Source organism: Phyllobates terribilis, unplaced genomic scaffold (genome assembly GCF_046119375.1).
Source record: "Phyllobates terribilis strain yellow unplaced genomic scaffold, ASM4611937v1 Scaffold_5__5_contigs__length_657084704, whole genome shotgun sequence".
Taxonomy (NCBI): Eukaryota; Metazoa; Chordata; class Amphibia; order Anura; family Dendrobatidae; genus Phyllobates; species Phyllobates terribilis.
The window spans coordinates 72,033,758-72,052,386 of NW_027362765.1; the positions used below are offsets into that span (position 1 = coordinate 72,033,758).

The 18,629-nt window shown below is 44.6% G+C and overlaps 1 protein-coding gene across 1 annotated transcript in view; it reads left to right on the plus strand.

Annotated features, from left to right (window-relative positions):
- The window catches only part of LOC141270770 (uncharacterized), a 103,723-nt gene extending 85,332 nt beyond the window's left edge, over positions 1-18,391 (plus strand). The window contains exon 7 of the mRNA XM_073680883.1: positions 16,737-18,391. Coding sequence (XP_073536984.1) covers positions 16,737-17,824 — 1,088 coding nt within the window. The 3' untranslated portion in view covers positions 17,825-18,391. The remainder of the gene's footprint in view (positions 1-16,736) is intronic.
- Positions 18,392-18,629: the final 238 nt, after the last annotated feature.

Here is an 18,629-nt window from a genome sequence, read left to right on the forward strand (position 1 = left end):
TTCTGGTGAAGTGTCCTCGGGTGTCAGGACTCCCATTTCCAGGTCAACAGGTAACTTACCAGGTCTCGCCCTCATTAGGTAAGCCGGGGTACAGTTGGTGGAACCTACCGGGATGTGGTTGTATAGGTCCACTAGATCGGGCAGCTTCTCAGGCCACAGACTGCGTTCTTCCAGGGGCAACGTTTTCAGGAGATCCATTACCACCTGGTTCATTTTCTCACAAAGTCCATTAGTTTGCGGATGATAGGGTGTCGTCCTTATCTTCCGGCAGCCATACAGATTGCAGAATTCCCGGAAGACCTCCGCTTCAAAGGCAGGTCCCTGGTCCGTCAGCACTTGGTCCGGGTACCCGTGTGGACGGCAGAAGTGCTGCTGGAAGGCTCTAGCTGCTGTTTGAGCCGTTAAGTCCTTAACGGGGACGACAACCAAGAACCGGGAGTAATGATCCACAATGGTTAACGCGTAGACGTAGCCACTTCTGCTTGGGGTCAGTTTTACATTATCCAAGGCTACCAGTTCCAACGGCTGCCGGGTGACGATGGACTGCAGGGGAGTCTTCTGGCTGGCACGGTCCTTCCTTCTTAGGTTGCACGGGCCACAGTATCTGCACCACCTCTCGATGGTTCCCCTCATGCCTACCCAGTGGAACCGCCCACGCAGCAGGAACTCCAGCTTCTTCCATCCGAAGTGTCCAGCCCCGTCGTGGTATGCTTCCATCACCATGGCTGCGTCTCTCCGTGGCACCACTACTTGCCAGATTAGTTCATGCGTCCGGGAGTTAACCATTCTGCGGCACAACTTCCCCTTGTAAAGGAACAGTCGACTCTTCTCAGCCCACAGTTGCTTGGCTTCCTCCGGAGCGTCTGGGTCAAGGCGAGCCTCTGGCCGAGTCAGCATCTCCTTCACCAGCCGGACGGCAGGGTCACTGTCTTGCGTTTCCTCCCAGTTGTAGTGAGGCAAGGGGTTAAACGTAGCGGCTTGCTTACTCCTTACCCGATGGGAATACTGGATAGTCCCATGACGGTGGAACGCGGGGAGTTCGACTTCTTCCAGTCCCTCTGGATCTTCTCCTACGTCCGGTAGGTTTGGCATCCTGGACAGGGCGTCCGCGTTGGTATTGGAGCGTCCTGCCCGGTATTTGATTGTGAACTCGTAGTTGGACAGACGGGCCATCCATCTCTGCTCTAGGGCACCGAGTCTTGCAGTGTCCAGGTGTGTCAATGGGTTGTTATCCGTGTACACGGTGAACCGGGAAGAAGCGAGGTAGTGCTTAAAGCGTTCGGTGACTGCCCACACCACTGCCAGGAACTCTAGCTTAAATGAGCTATAATTCTCAGGGTTTCTTTCGGTGGGTCGCAGTTTTCGGCTGGCGTAAGCGATTACTCGTTCTTTCCCCTGCTGGATCTGGGACAGCACGGCTCCTAGCCCGATGTTACTTGCGTCGGTGTAGAGGATAAAGGGCTGGCTGTAATCAGGGTACGCCAGGATTTCATCCCCCGTGAGGGCCATCTTCAGCTGGCGGAAGGACTCTTCTTCTAACTTCTCCCATCTGAAGGGTGGCTTCTGGTTCTTGGCCTTCCGGGACTGGCCTATCAGGAGGTCCTGCATAGGAGCTGCCTTTTTGGTGAAACCGGGGATGAATCTGCGGTAATAGCCTACCAACCCGAGGAACTGCCGCACTTCCTTTACACTGGAGGGACTTGGCCATTCCTTAATTGCGGTGATCTTATCAGGGTCGGGAGCCACTCCATCAGCGCTCACCACGTGTCCCAGGTACTGCACCTTTGGTTTCAGGAGGTGACACTTGGAGGGTTTCACCTTTAGGCCGTAGCTTGCCAGAGCTTCGAACACTTCCGCCAGGTGTTTCAGGTGGTCCTCATACGTCTTGGAATATACGATGACATCGTCCAGGTACAACAGGACCGTCTCAAAGTTTCTGTGGCCCAGACAACACTCCATTAATCGTTGGAAGGTTCCTGGTGCATTGCAGAGTCCGAACGGCATGCAGGTAAACTCGCTAAGTCCCATCGGGGTGGTGAATGCGGTCTTCTCCCGGTCCGCCTCTGCTACAGGAACCTGCCAGTACCCACTAGTGAGATCCAAGGTAGAGAAGAAGTTAGCAGATCTTAAAGCAGCCAAAGACTCCTCTATCCTTGGTAAGGGGTACGCATCCTTGTGTGTGATACGGTTGATTTTCCGGTAATCTACACACATCCTCATGGTGTTGTCTTTCTTTTTGACTAAGACTAGTGGAGCTGCCCAGGGGCTACAGCTATCCCTGATCACCCCAGCCTCCTTCATGTCTCTAAGCATCCCCTTGGCGTGTTGGTAGTGTGCAGGGGGTACGGGTCGATACCTCTCTTTTATGGGAGGATGGTCTCCCGTGGGGATGTGGTGTTCTACCCCCTTGACTCGCCCGAAGTCTAACGGGTGTTTACTAAACACTCTCTCGTACTCTTGCACCACCCGATAGACTCCCTGTTTCTGGTGTGAGGGAGTGGAGTCAGTACCCAAATGTAGTTGCTGACACCAGTCCTCCATTGTTTTCTGAGAGCCGTTACCTTCCTCCGGGGAAGATGGAGGCAAGGGTTCTACGGACTGTATGGAATCTTGATTGATGGTATACAATTTGGCTAGCGTGGCATACCGGGGCAGGTACACTTCCCTCTTCCCGATATTTATTATGCGAACGGGCACCCTCCCATGGCGTACATTGACCACCCCCCGTGCTGTCAAAATGGTGGGCCTACTGTCTGAGTAAACTGGTTCTACCATTGCCTGGTAATCTCTACCTCTCAGACCAATAGCTGCCCGGCACCAAATCATCATTTCACTTTTCGGGGGCATGGCAATAGGGAAAGGGTCACACATTCGCACGCTACCAATCTCACCACCGGAGAGTTCTAGCTGTTGCCGTCGCATCAGTGCCCGGATCTCTTTCTGGAGCACTCGCTGCTGGCCGGAGCTGGCGTTCTTGGCAACCTGCTGTAAAAGGAAAATCACCTCTGCAAGACAATTTTCAATTACATTAGTTCCTAGAGTTATCTTTGGGTGACTCTCGTGTTTGTCAATGTCTACAATGATCAGTCCCTGTGCTGCCAGTTCGACTCTACCGATTTTAATGGTCACCTCTTTAAATCCAATCTGTGGCACGGGCTGACCATTGCTGGCGATGATACTCAAGTCGTCGTCAGGGTAGCGGGTGATATCCGAGTCATTCCAGTACTGCTTGAAGAGCACGTACGGGATGGTGGTGACCTGTGACCCGGTGTCCAGTAGGGCACTCATAGGAATGCCATCCAGTACCACGGGTAAGACTGGACGTCCTCCCACATATTTGTCGCGCCAGTTCGATGGGCCTGGTGATCTTTTTCCTGGGGGTTGGCCCTCTACCCCAGGTTGTGCCAGTTTAAAGGACAGTACCTTGCCATATGTCCGGGTTGATTGCAGCGGCGTCAGATGGGTCGTCCGTCCTCGTTGTATCGGTCGCTGGGTCTTCCTCTGGCCGGTGGGGTCCTCCTTGGTCGACGCCACGGGATGTCCTCCGGTCCGGATGCCAGCTGGATCTTCCCTGGAGTGGAAACCTGTAAAGACTGCACAGTTCGGGTTAGCGCAGCAACGCTTTTAGCTAGCTCTTGGACCTGATGGTGCAGGTCTGGAGCCGGGTCATTGTTCAAAGCCTGCGCATCAGCTCCCACAGGCCCTGCCGACAAGGGCGCCGCTTCCTGGTGGTAAGTGGTAGTGGGGCGTCTGGGGGTCACAACGCCACCTGGTGCCAGTTCTCGAAGCACCCGGATGGCTCTGTCCTTGAACTGTGCAAATCCCAGATGAGGGTCCTGTAAGGCCATTGCCCGCAACTGGGTTCGGTGGGCATTGCAATATAAACCCTCTATAAATTGTTCAGTCAACAGCCTGTCCTCGTCTCCCACGCCGTCAGGGTCGGTCTGCTTAATGGCTCTCAGGGCCTCTTGTAGGTTCAGGGCATAGTCCCTTATACTCTCATGTGCCCGCTGTTTGCACCCGTAGAATCTAAGCTTGATCTCGGCTGAGGTGCGGGTATCAAAGGTGTCCCTCAGCCGGATTAGTATCCCTGCGACAGTCCTCCCCCCAGGTGGCCAGGACTTTACCTCCCTTTGGGCTGCTCCGGTTAATTGGGCCACCAGGATGCTCACTTTTTGCTCCTCTGTGAGGGGGTACACCTGGAAGAGGCTATCCAGCTTTTCTCTAAAGTCATGCAGGGTATGTGACTCCCCTGAGTACTGGGGTAGCCAGGCTGCCCCCGGGATATAGGGCATGGTGAAAGGCATGACCGCAACAGCGGTGGCGCTGGCGGGGGTTGAAGCGGTGAAGCTCTCCTCCGTATCCGGCATCCTTCTCCCCCCTAGTGGACCGTGGCCTACCTTGCGATGATCCTCTTCCGTAGGCCGCGGCTCCGCAGTGGATCGTCAGGGTTGAGGACCTTCCGTCGTGCTCCTGTGACGTCGGCGTCTGCTGGGCTCCTTCCAGGACCTTACACAACGTCCGGACGTGAGGCAGGGCTTCAGTTCTCGCGCGCTTTCGGAGTCCACGCCCCTCTTCTTCCCGCGCGGCGTCCTCAAGATGGCGTCCAATGGCGGGAAAACTCCACGTGTGGCGGGAAGAAGGCTGAAGATGGCGCCGGATGGCGGGAAAACTCCACCGATGGCGGGAAGGAAGCGGAAGATGGCGCCGGATGGCGGGAATCTTCACCACAGGTAAGTTTGAACAGTCTTTTTCAGGCACGCAGTACCCGGTGGTTGCGGGCACGAGATCCTGCCGACTACGCCAAAAGTTGACGCGCCCCTGGGCCTGTGTCGCGCAGCGTTGCGCACGCGGGAGCTTACCCGGAGCCGGATCTGTTGAGGGTTGTAGTCTCGTGGCGGTGATCCGGTCCGTGCCCAGGGAGTCAGACTAAGTGGCGCTGTATCAGCGGTAGATGTTGGACGACTACGCCACCCGTTGAGTACAGCTAAGGAGCTGCTGCTGCAGGGCAGACCGCTGAGGCCGGTGGTAGGATTGTGCAGCGTGATAGTATAACCCCCAACGGGAGGGGTATGGCCTCAGGGCAGCCGACGTGGATGATGGGGGTAGCAGGAACCACTCGGAGACGGTACGGTGTAGTTCAGGGTCTTTACTGGTGACAAAGATAGACCCTCCCGGAGTACTGGCTAGCGATTGGGGCCTGGTCAGTCCTTGAGCAGATGGGATCTCCCCTGGCCAGGCGGAGTTGTAGGCCTCCCAAACTGACTGTACTCTTCTGGCTACCTTGCTAGAGGCGGGTATAAGTAGCCCACGTCCCTGAGTGTACCGTGTGGTGCTCACCCGTATGGCCGGTGACTCGGGGCCTTCTAGTAGCTTTCGCTCCACGACGGCGGTGCTGGTCCCACGCGTGTGACCGTGCCTTCGGGTTTCTGGGCCAGAGGACCTGCAATCCCCTGCCGGTCGGTTTCTGCTGCTGGATAGGAGTAAGTCCCCACAGCCTCGGACTCCGGGTCCGGTGATAACTTCTCAGTCAGGGCGAGCTCTGCAGCTGCCAGCCCCTGACTCCTTGTAGCACTGCTCCCACAGAGCTCCTGATGTTCTTTCCTATATCTGCTTCTCCTCTCTGTCTCTACTTCTTCTCTACTCACTAACCCTGCCTCAGCCCTAGGATTATATAGGGGAAGTTCTTCCCCTCCCAGGACTGGGCAGGAGGTGTGGCATGCACAGGATCCCTGACCAAGAGACCTCCCACCTGCTCTCAGACATAACATTGCCGTTACTGTGGAAACCAGACCCCTGGGGTGCCACAATTCAGACAGAGGATTCCCTATAATGAGGCAGATGGAGGCCGTGTGGACGCCGTCTGTATGATCACCAGATACAGCCTTGAGGATTCTCTAAAACTTTACTTGTTATCATAAAATATTGGCCTCAATTGCCATAAACCCAAGAAACTTAACCAAAATGACCCTACTAACCTCGGAACATTTAAGAGCTATATATAGCAGGCATAATAAACTCTATAAATGTCATATCTCTTCACATGTAATGTCCGGACGGTTAGATAATATACAAGTGCTCAAAAATAACAAAGAAGGAAAATGTGTGGTCTCTCCCATTTCACTGGTGTGCATTTCTCAGGGATAGTTGTCCATGTTCATAAGTTCTTTTTCCTGGACTATTCTATCCTGTCGTGCCTCGGTAATGGCTACTGTTCTTGCAAGGACAGTACCCAAGTATACCTTCAACTTAGTCCCATAAAAACCCTCCCGACGCATTACTTTCTCCTTTCGGAGAAGTCATCAGGGGATTATGTTAGGCATTTGGGAAAGCACGGGTATTCTATAGAAAATAAGTGACTCCTTGCATAAAAAGTGCTTAAAAACGCCAAAAGAGATTCCTCATAGTGCTGAGTGATCTCTTAGTGGTGCAGAATGCTGCCACCACTCTTTCCAGCAAAAGTAATATTACTTTTACCGGAAAGTAATACTGTGCCTTCCCAAATGCCTAACATACTCCCCTGATGACTTCTCCGAAAGGAGAAAGAAATGCGTCGGGAGGGTTTTTATGGGACTAAGTTGAAGGTTTAATTTATACAGTTGTGCACAAAAGTTTACATACCCCGGCTGAATTTTTGCTTTCGTGGCCTTGTTTCATAGAAAATGAATGATAACAGAAAAACTTTTCCTCCACTCATGGTTATTGGTTGGGTGAAGACATTTATTGTTAAACTACTGTGTTTTCTCTTTTTAAATCTTAATGACAACCAAAAGCATCTAAATGACCCTGATCAAAAGTTCACATACCCCAGTTCTTAATACAGTGTATTGACCCCTCTAACATCAATGACAGCTTGAAGTCTTTTGTGGTAGTTGTGGATGAGGTTCTTTATTTTCTCAGATGGTAAAGCTGCCCATTCTTCTTGGCAAAAAGCCTCCCGTTCCTGTAAATTCCTGGGCTGTCTAGCATGAACTGCGTGCTTGAGATCTCCCCAGAGTGGCTCAATGATATTGAGGTCAGGAGACCGAGATGGCCACTCCAGAACCTTCACTTTGTTCTGCTGCAGCCAATGACAGGTTGACTTGGCCTTGTGTTTTAGGTCATTGGAACGTTCAAGAATGTCCCATGCGTAGCTTCTGGGCTGATGAGTGCAAATTTGTCTCCAGTATTTGCTGATAACGTGCTGTATTCATCTTTCCTTCAACTTTTACCAAGTTTCCTGTGCCTTTGTAGCTCACACATCCCCAAAACATCAGCGATCCACCTCCATGCTTTACAGTAGGAATGCTGTTCCTTTCATCATAGGCCTTGTTGACCTCTCTCCAAATGTAACATTTATGGTTGTGGCCAAAAAGTTAAATTTTGGTCTCATCACTCCAAATTACCTTGTTGTAGAAGTTTTGAGCCTTGTCTCTGTGCTGTTTGACGTATTGTAGGCGAGATACTTTGTGGCATTTGCACAGTAATGGCTTTCTTCTGGCGACTCGACCATGCAGCCCATTTTTCTTCAAGTGCCTCCTTATTGTGCATCTTGAAACAGCCACACCGCTAGTTTTCAGAGAGTCCTGAATTTCAGCTGATGTAATTTGTGGGTTTTTCTTTGCATCCCGAACAATTTTCCTGGCAATTGTGGCCAAAATTTCTGTTGGTCTACCTGACCGTGGTTTGGTTTTTACAGAGCCCCTGATTTTCCTTTTGTTAATCACAGTTTGAACGCTGCTGACTGGCATTATCAATTCCTTGGATATCTTTTTGTATCCCTTTCCTGTGTTATACAATTCAACTACCTTTTCCCGTAGATCCATTGACAATTCTTTTGCTTTCCCCATGACTCACAATCCAGAAACATCAGAGGCTGGATGAAAGATGCAAGAGTCTGTCTGGATCCCAGAAACTCACTCAGCTTTTATGCACACACACTGATTACAAGCAAACAGGTCGCAGGTGAGGATGTTACCTTTAGTAGCCAGTCAAACCCATTTGTGTCAAATTCTGTGCATGTTTTCAGGCATAAATCACCAGGGTATGTGAACTTTTGATCAGGGTCATTTGGATGTTTTTGGTTGTCATTAAGATTTAAAAATAGAAAACACAGTAGTTTGACAATAAATGGCTTCACCCAACCAATAACCATAAGTAGAGAAAAAGGTTTTTGTTATCATTCATATTCTCTGAAACAAGGCCAAGAAAGCAAAAATTCTGCCGGGGCAGGTAAACTTTTGAACACAATTGTATATAAAATAGCATTTTTAGTGCCAAAATAATTTTTTCAAGCTTTATTTTTAATTTTTTTTTAAATGTTTACAATTTCGTTTCCCCCAATTGGCCACATACAGTAATATTGCCTTACAATTAGCACCATAAAGTAATTCTGGCAAACATCTTGTAGTAATGTCACTATCCTGGTCCCCATCTTGAAGTAATGCCCTCCCATCCTGGTCCTCATCTTCTAGTAATGCCCCTTCCTGGTCCTCATCTTGTAGTAATATCCCCCATCCTGATCCTGTTCTTGTAGTAATGTCCACATACTGGTCCTCATCTTAGAGTAATGACCACATCCTGGTCCCCATCTTGTAGTAATGTCCCCATCTTGTAGTAATGTCCCCATACTGGTCCTCATCTTGTAGTAATGTCCTAATCTTGTAGTAATGTGCCCCATCCTGGTCCTCATCTTGTAGTAATGTGCCCTATCCTGGTTCCCATCTTGTAGTAATATCCCCCATCCTGGTCCTCTTCTTGTAGTAATGTCCTCATCCTGGTCCTCATCTTGGAGTAATGTCTCCCATCCGGTAGTAGTGCCCCATCCAGGTCCCAATATTGTAGATATGTCCCCATCCAGGTCCCCATATTGTAGCCGGGTCCCCATATTGTAGATATGTCCCCATCCAGATCCCTATAATGTAGATATGTTCCCATACTGTAGGTATGTCCCCATCCCCATCCAGGTCCCCATATTGTAGGCATGTCCCCATCCAGGTCCCCATATTGTAGATATGCCCCCATATTGTAGGTTTTTCCCCATCCAGGTCCCCATATTGCAGGTATGTCCCCATCCAGGTCCCCATATTGTAGGTATGTCACCATCCAGGTCCCCATATTGTAGGTATGTCCCCATCCAGGTGCCCATAGTGTTAGATATGACCCCTGTGCCGTTCTTCACACATATAAAAGAGAGAGAAAAAATATTTTTCTCACCTGTCCTCCGTTCCCTCGGCGTCCTTTCTACACACGCAGCCCGCAGGCACCATAGACTCCTTGACTTTTCCGGCCTTGTTGCAGGAGCCGCCGACAGCAGCGCTATATTGCCATGCAGAGAACGTCTCCCAGCACAGCATTACTAATGCCAGCTGCCAACCTATCAGAGGCCAGCAGCTGACATCTACACATGGCTGTGACATCATACGCCACTGCGCTGGCACGCAAATGTCAGCTGCTGGCCTCTGGCCGGCGGCTGGCATTGGTAATGCTGTGCAGAGAGACTATCTCTGAGCAGCAATATAGCACTGCTGTCAGCAGCTCCTGGATCAGGCCAGATCATCAAGGGGTAGGTGGTGCCTGCAGGCTGTATAAGCAGTCTTAGGGGCCACATGCGGGCCGCGTGTTTGAGACCTCTGATCTATACCATTCCTAGTGACCTCACAATCTTGCTGATTGGTTGTCCTCACAAAGCTAATTCATTACTTCATCTGTATTAACCCATTACTTACCAAATTAGCAATTTTCATTTTTTGTTTTTTTGGACCTAATTGGACCTAAATAGAAAACCTTTGTTGCTAGAAGCAAAAAATTAGGCGTCCAAAAAAAAGACATTGGTAGATAATGAGTTAAAAAACATACATCCAATAGCAATTACAGTTAGGTCCATATATATTTGGACAGAGACAACATTTTTCTGATTTTGGTTCTAGACATTACCACAATGAATTTTAAACAAAACAATTCAGATGCAGTTGAAGTTCAGACTTTCAGCTTTCATTTGAGGGTATCCACATTAAAATTGGATGAAGGGTTTAGGAGTTTCAGCGCCTTAACATGTGCCGCCCTGTTTTTAAAGGGACCAAAAGTAATTGGACAGATTAAATAATTGTAAATAAAATGTTCATTTCTAGTACTTGGTTGAAAACCCTTTGTTGGCAATGACTGCCTGAAGTCTTGAACTCATGGACATCACCAAACGCTGTGTTTCCTCCTTTTTGATGCCCTGCCAGGCTTTCACTGCAGTGGTTTTCAGTTGCTGTTTGTTTGTGGGCCTTTCTGTCTGAAGTTTAGTCTTTAACAAGTGAAATGCATGCTCAATTGGGTTGAGATCAGGTGACTGACTTGGCCATTCAAGAATATTCCACTTCTTTGCTTTAATAAACTCCTGGCTTGCTTTGGCTTTATGTTTTGGGTCATTGTCCATCTGTAGTATGAAATGACGACCAATCAGTTTGGCTGCATTTGGCTGGATCTGAGCACACAGTATGGCTCTGCATACATCAGAATTCATTCGGCTGCTTCTGTCCTGTGTCACATCATCAATAAACACTAGTGACCCAGTGCCACTGGCAGCCATGCATGCCCAAGCCATCACACTGCCTCCGCCGTGTTTTACAGATGATGTGGTATGCTTTGGATCATGAGCTGTACCACGCCTTCGCCATACTTTTCTCTTTCCATCATTCTGGTAGAGGTTGATCTTGGTTTCATCTGTCCAAAGAATGTTCTTCCAGAACTGTGCTGTCTTTTTTAGATTTTTTTAGCAAAGTCCAGTCTAGCCTTTTTATTCTTGATGCTTATGAGTGGCTTGCGCCGTGCAGTGAACCCACTGTATTTACTTTCATGCAGTCTTCTCTTTATGGTAGATTTGGATATTGATACGCCTACCTCCTGGAGAGTGTTGTTCACTTGGTTGGCTGTTATGAAGGGGTTTCTCTTCACCATGGAGATTATTCTGCGATCATCCACCACTGTTGTCTTCCGTGGGCGCCCAGGTCTTTTTGCATTGATGAGTTCACCAGTGCTTTTTTTCTTTCTCAGGATGTACCAAACTGTAGATTTTGCCACTCCTAATATTGTAGCAATTTCTTGGATGGGTTTTTTCTGTTTTTGCAGCTTAAGGATGGCTTATTTCACCTGCATGGAGAGCTCCTTTGACTGCATGTTTACTTCACAGCAAAACCTTCCAAATACAAGCACCACACCTCAAATCAACTCCAGGCCTTTTATCTGCTTAATTGAGAATGACATAACAAAGGGATTGCCCACACCTGTCCATGAAATAGCCTTGGAGTCAATTGTCCAATTACTTTTGGTCCCTTTAAAAACAGGGTGGCACATGTTAAGGTGCTGAAACTCCTAAACCCTTCATCCAATTTTAATGTGGATACCCTCAAATGAAAGCTGAAAGTCTGAACTTCAACTGCATCTGAATTGTTTTGTTTAAAATTCACTGTGGTAATGTCTAGAACCAAAATTAGAAAAATGTTATCTCTGTCCAAATATATATGGACCTAACTGTACCTATGCTATTTGCAAATCACTACAAACGTATACCCATAAACATTGTTGTTTTAGAATGGTTATATACAATGAACCAATTGAAACATTTCTTGTAAAAAATTCAACGTGCAAAATAAAAAATATTTTGCACATTGAATTTTTTACAGGAAATGTTGTCAGGGGCTCTTCAAATGTGACATGGCATCCTCAATCTTTTCCAGCCAAAATTACACTCCAGAATTTATTTGGCGCTACTTCCCTTCCGAGTCCTGCTGTGCACCCAAACAGTAGTTTTCCACCACATATAGGGTATCAGTGTACTCAAGAGAAATTTCACAATAAAATTGTATTGTCCATTTTCTCCTGTTACTGAAATGAAAAATGTGGGACTAAAGTAACATTTTTGCTGGAAAAATTTGTTTTTTAATTTTCCTGGCTCAACGTTTTAAAATTATGCAAAGCACTTGTAGGTTCAATGTGCTCACCACACCACTAGATAAGTTCTTTGAGGGGTGTAGTTTCCAAAATGGGATCACTTGGTGGGGGTTTATACCATTGAGGCACATCACTGTCTCCGAAAACGCGACATGGCGTGTGCTATCTATTCCAGCCAAATTTTCACTCCAAAAGTCAAATGGTGCTCCGTCCCTTCCAAGCCCTGCCGTGCGCCCAAACAGTATTTTCCACCAGATAATGGGGTATTGGTGTACTCAGGAGAAATTGAACTACAAATTGTATCATCCATTTTCTCCTGTTACTCTTGTGGAAAATAAAAAATTTGGGGGCTAAAGCAACATTTTTGCAGCAATAATTTGATTTTGTATTTTCACGGCTCAACATTTTAAAATTCTGTGAAGCACCTGCACATTCAAGGTGCTCAACACACCTTTAGATAAGTTCTTTGAGAGGTATAGTTTCCAAAATGGGGTCACTTGTGGGGGGTTTCCACTGTTTAAGCACAAAAAGGGCTCTGCTGTTGTGACATGGCATCCACTATCTATTCCAGCCAATGTTGCACTCCAAAAGTTGAAGGGGGCATCTTCCCTTATAAGCCCTGCCATGTACCCAATCAGTAGTTTTCCACCACAAAAGGGGTATCTGAGTACTCAGGAGAAACTGCACAACAAATTGTACGGTCCATTTTCTTCTTTTACCCTTTCTAAAATGCTAAATTTGGAGCTAAATCTATATTTTGGTGGGAAAAAGTAAAATTCTCATTGTATTGCTTCCACCTTTGCTTTAATTCTGGTGAAGCCGCTAAATGGTTAATCAACTTCTTGAATGTGGTTTTGAGCAATTTGAGGGGTGTAGTTTTCAAAATAGTGGCAATTTTGGGTATTTTTGGTCATATTCGCACCTCAAAGTCACTTCAAAAGGGATGTGGCCCCTGAAAAAATTGTTTTTGTAAATTTTGTTAGAAAAATGAGAAATTGCTGATAAACTTTTAACCCTTCTAACTTCCTAACAAAATTATTATGTTTAAAAAATTATGCAAATATAAAGTAGACATGTGCTAAATCTTATTTATTTTCCATTTTTATGTGGTATAACTATCTGGTTTAAGGGCATAACAATGTAAACTTTGAATATGTTCAAATTTTCAATATTTTCATAAATAAAAGCAAAAAATATTAACCAAAATTTACCTCTAACATGAAGTACAACATGTCCCAAAACCACAGTCTTGGAATCACTGGATTTTTTGAAGTGTTCCAGCAATATTACTTCATAAAATGACACTGGTCAGAAATGAAAAAATTGGCCTGGTTAGGTGGCTGAAAACTGGCGGGAGCGTGAAGGGTTTAAAGGTATTCAAAACCACATTTAGTAAGTTTGCAATTTCTCCTGAGTACACTGATACCCCAAATGTAGTCAGAAACTACTGTTTGGGCACACGACAAAGTTAGGGTTGGAAGGAGCACTAATAGTGTTCAAATATTCAATCTTGGCTGGAATTGATTGTGGACACCATGATGCATTTGAAGAGCCACCAAGGTGCTAAAACAGAAGAAATTCCCCACGAGTAACCCCATTTTGGACACTACACCCCTCAAGTAATTTATGTATGGGTATTGTGAGCATCTATAACCCACAGGTGCTTCACGGAACTATAACATTGGGACATATATAGATGCTTCTCACAAAATTAAAATATCCTCAAAAATGTAATTTATTTCAGTTCTTCAATACAAAAAGTGAAACTCATATTATATAGAGTCATTACAAACCGAGTGATCTATTTCAAGTGTTTATTTCTGTTAATGCTGATGATTATGGTTTACAGCCAATGAAAACACAAAAGTCATGATCTCAGTAAATTAGAATACTTTATAATAACAGCTTGAAAAATGTTTTTAAAATCCGAAATGTTGGCCTACTGAAATGTATGTTCAGTAAATGCACTCAATACTTGATCGGGGCTCCTTTTGCATCAATTACTGCATCAATGCTGCGTGGAGGCGATCAGCCTGTGGCACTGCTGAGGTGTTATGGAAGCTCAGGTTGCTTTGATAGCAGCCTTCAGCTCGTCTGCATTGTTGGGTCTAGTGTCTCTCATCTTCTTCTTGACAATACCCTATAGATTCTCTATCACTTAAACATGAGCCATGTATGAGGGAGTCGTGGAGTCGGTGTCATGGAAATTGAGGAGTCGGAGGTTTGGCTTACCGACGCCACAGCCCTGGTTAATTCCCTACTACAATAATGCTAAACATGGGGCCCCTTACTGTGTTTTAGGCATACAGTTGCTTCTCACAAAATTAGAATATCATCAAAAAGTTAATTTATTTTATTTCAGTTCTTCAATACAAAAAGTGAAACTCAGATATTATATAGAGTCATTGCAGAGTGATCTATTTCAAGTGTTTATTTCTGTTAATGTTGATGATTATGACTTACAGCCAATGAAAACACAAAAGTGATTATCTCAGTAAATTGGAATAATTAACAAACACCTGCAAAGGCTTCCTTAGCGTTTAAAAAGGTCCCTTGGTCTGTTTCAGTAGGCTCCACAATCTTGGGGAAGACTGCTGACTTGACAGATGTCCATAAGGCAGTCATTGACACACTCCACAAGGAGGGTAAGCCACAAAAGGTCATTGTGAACAGTCAGCTTCTTTAGCAGAGTGCTGTATCCAAGCATATTGATTGAAAGTTTAGTGGAAGGAAAAGGTGTGATAGAAAAAGGTGCACAAGCAATCAGGATAACCACAGCCTTGAAAGGATTGTTAAGAAAAGGCCATTCAAATTGAGGAGATTTGCAAGGAGTGGTTCTGCTGGAGTCAATGCTTCAAGAGCCACCATACACAGACATGTTCAGGACATGGGCTGCAAGTTTCGGATTCCTTGTGTCAAGCCACTCATGACTAATAGACAACGCCAGAAGCGTCTTACCTGGGCCAAGGAGAAAAAGACCTGGACTGTTGCTCAGTGGTGCAAGGTGTTGTTTTCAGATGAAAGTAAATTTTGCATTTCTTTTGGAAATCAAGGTCCCAGAGTCTGGAGGAAGAGTAGAGAGGCACACAATCCAAGCTGCTTGAGGTCTAGTGTGAAGTATTCTAATTTACTGAGATAATGACTTTTGTGTTTTCATTGGCTGTAAACCATAATCATCAACATTAGCAGAAATAAACACTTGAAATAGATCACTCTGTTTGTAATGACTCTATATAATATGAGTTTCACTTTTTTGTATTGAAGAACTGAAATAAATTAAATTTTTGAGGATATTCTAATTTTGTGAGAAGCACCTGTAAATTAAAAATTTAAATTTTTCAACAAAAATGTTGCTTTAGCCCAAAAAGTTGCATTTTCCCAAGAGTAGAAGGAGAAAATTGACCACACAATTTGTTGTACAATTTCTCTTGAATATACCTGTACCCCATATGTCACGGAAAACTATTGTTTGGGTGCACAGTAGGGCTTTTGAAGGAATCGCAGTGCTCGGATGGCAGCCCCGTTTTGCCTGCCCTTTTATTCATTTTTGCACTGCGAAGAAGCTCATTCAGCGTTAATTATTGAACACTGTGTTGCATGCAGTTAAGGATTATGTCTTGGTGTTAGCCAGTGCCAGCATCTGTACATAGTTTTGGGCGAAGTAAGCGAGCGATTCAGTCCTGTCCCACAGCAGTGGCAGCCTCATGTCTCCTTTAATGTATATGCTTCCGCCCCATTGCCTCCCCATAGTGTATATACCCCAGCACCAGTGTCTCCTATGTGACATATATTCTCCAGCACATTCTATCATATGTGATATATATTCTGCAGCCCCAGTGTATCCTATTTGATGTATATAGTCCAGCCACATTTTATCCTATGTGATGTATATACTACAGCCACATTGACTCCTATGTGAAAGGTATGATGCAGTCCCAGTGTCTCCTAGGAGGGATACGGTATATGCTTCAGCCCCAGTGACGCCTGTGTAATATAAATGCTCCAGCCCCAGTGACTCCTATGTGATTTATATTCTCCAGTCCCAGTGACTCCTATGTGATGTATATGCTGCAGCCCCAGTGTCTCATATGTGATGTATATTTACCAATTAATGTGTCTCCTATGTGATGTATATGCACCACTCCCAGTGTCTCCTATGTGATGTATACAGTAGACCTCCAACTGCTTGAGTTCTATAAAGGTAACATGACCAGTGATGAATTTCCCCCTGTGAGGAGACATGCAGTATAATATACATCTGTATTTGGCACAACTTTATTTTGCAAGTTCTTTATAAAACTTATTACAAAGAGTTGACTGTGCTGCAGATCGACGCAAACCTGGAAAAGCAGTTGCAACTAGCAACATCATTAATACCATCTAACATAACAGCCTCACCAAATTGAAGCAGGTCCAACCATCACATTAGGGTCAGTTAATTAAATGTTTGACCAAATATAGCAAGATAAATGTCAAGATGATCACTAAATGATGGTATAAATATCCAAATGATCTTTTGCACAAAAATAGGTTCCCCGCCCCTGATATCATTGGTAATGATTGGTGATAGACAAAGTGAAACATGAACCTATGGAGAAGATCAATCCTATCCAACAGAGAAGGGAAAAATTGAAACAGCGCAACCTGGTGGCCTAATGTCATAATCTAATAGTCCCTGCTTTGTGCTATTGTGCTTAATTGATTTCAATGTGTATGAAAATGTATAAAATCTACTATAAAATATATAATATTGATATGATTTCACTGCATTATTCCTGAAAAATAATAAAATCACTTAAAATCACTTTTGTTCTTGGCAGATGACTGTACAAGCAGCTCAGAGGGACATCTGATATTTTCAGATTTTGCAACAGATGATCATGGTATTACACCAGATACATATGAAGAACATGCCATTATCTCAGATAAACCTCAAGCCCTTCTCAGAAAAAATCTTTCCTCTGATCATTTTCAACAGGTCCTTTCTTCTGCTTCGTCCATGACCGATATGCAAAACAAAAGTTATAGAAGGACTAATAAACATGAAATAGCTCTTAAAAAAGTGAAACAATATTTATGCTCAGAATGTGGGAAATGTTTTATAAAGAAATCACATCTTGTTACACATCAGAGAATTCACACAGGGGAGAAGCCATTTGCATGTTCAAAATGTGATAAATGTTATAAACAGAAACCACAGCTTATTGTACATCAGAGAACTCACACAGGGGAGAAGCCATATTCATGTTCAGAATGTGGGAAATGTTTTAATGAGAAACCTCATCTTGTTAAACATCAGAGAATTCATACAGGGGAGAAGCCATATTCCTGTTCAGAATGTGGGAAATGTTTTAATGAGAAATCATTTCTCGTTACACATCAGAGAACTCACACAGGGGAGAAGCCATTTTTATGCTCAGAATGTGGGAAATGTTTTTATAAGAAATCACTTCTCGTTAAACATCAGAGAATTCACACAGCGAAGAAGCCATTTTCATGTTCAGAATGTGGAAAGGGTTTTCTAAAGAAATCACATCTTGTTGTACATCAGACAATTCACACAGGGGAGAAGGAATTTTCATGTTCAGAATGTGGGAAACGTTACAGCGAGATATTCAAACTTGTTAGACATCAGAGAACTCATACAAGAAAGAAGTCATTTTTATGTTCAGAATGTGGGAAATGTTTCATGGAGAAATCATATCTTGTTGTACATCAGAGAATTCACACAGGGGAGAAGCCATTTTTATGTTCAGAATGTGGAAAATGTTTTAGAAAGAAATCGCATTTTGTTGCACATCAGAGAACTCACACAGGGGAGAAGCCATATTCATGTTCCAAATGTGAGAAATGTTTTACAATGAAAGGAAATCTTGCTAGACATCAAAGGATACACACAGGGAAGTAGCAATTTTTCTTTTTTTATAATTTTATTGAATACATGAGTAAGAAAAAAAATGCAAGATATAGTAAAGTCACACATTCTTAAAAAGAATGCATATATCAGAACCCAGAGAGATGCCATAATAAGTGGGACCACTCTGTTGCTGATTGCATTGGTTGTACAACAGATCACTTTTGAGCATGAATCCTGTTTGCTTATTCCAAAAATGGAACTGAAAAAATAAAACTCCTGAACAAAAGTGTGAACACAGCCTGAGGCTGTCCGCCAAATAAAAGGAGATCTTTTTTCATTTGATTTGTAGAACAAACATTCCCGTTCAAGTGAAAGTTTTTTTCACATAAACAGACACTCAGATGTCATCTTTGTAGTCTTCTAACTGCTGTTCCTTATTCACTGAGCAGTTGATATGAGAGGCTTTGACAAAAAAAAACAACTGGATGATAAACCGATTATAAAAATGGGCACACTGACTAAACATAGAACCAACATATTGAAATAAAAATTGTATTTTAACTTATAAACAAAAAATAACCTGATGTCTATTGATTGAGGACTAAGTCTATATTCACGTTCTGAAGTGCACTCTGTCTGGGGATTAACTCTTTAGACTATGTTCACACATCATGGTTTTTCAGAGTTTTTTTTATGCAAATTTTCAGCTGCGTTTTGCAGTACCAGCAAAGTCTATGAGATTCCAGAAATCTCATGCACACATCATGTTTTTTTTTGTTCAGGATTTTGTGCTTTGCATGTTTTTCTGCAAAATAGAGCATGTCACTCCTTTCAGCGTTTTTTACCCATTGGAAGT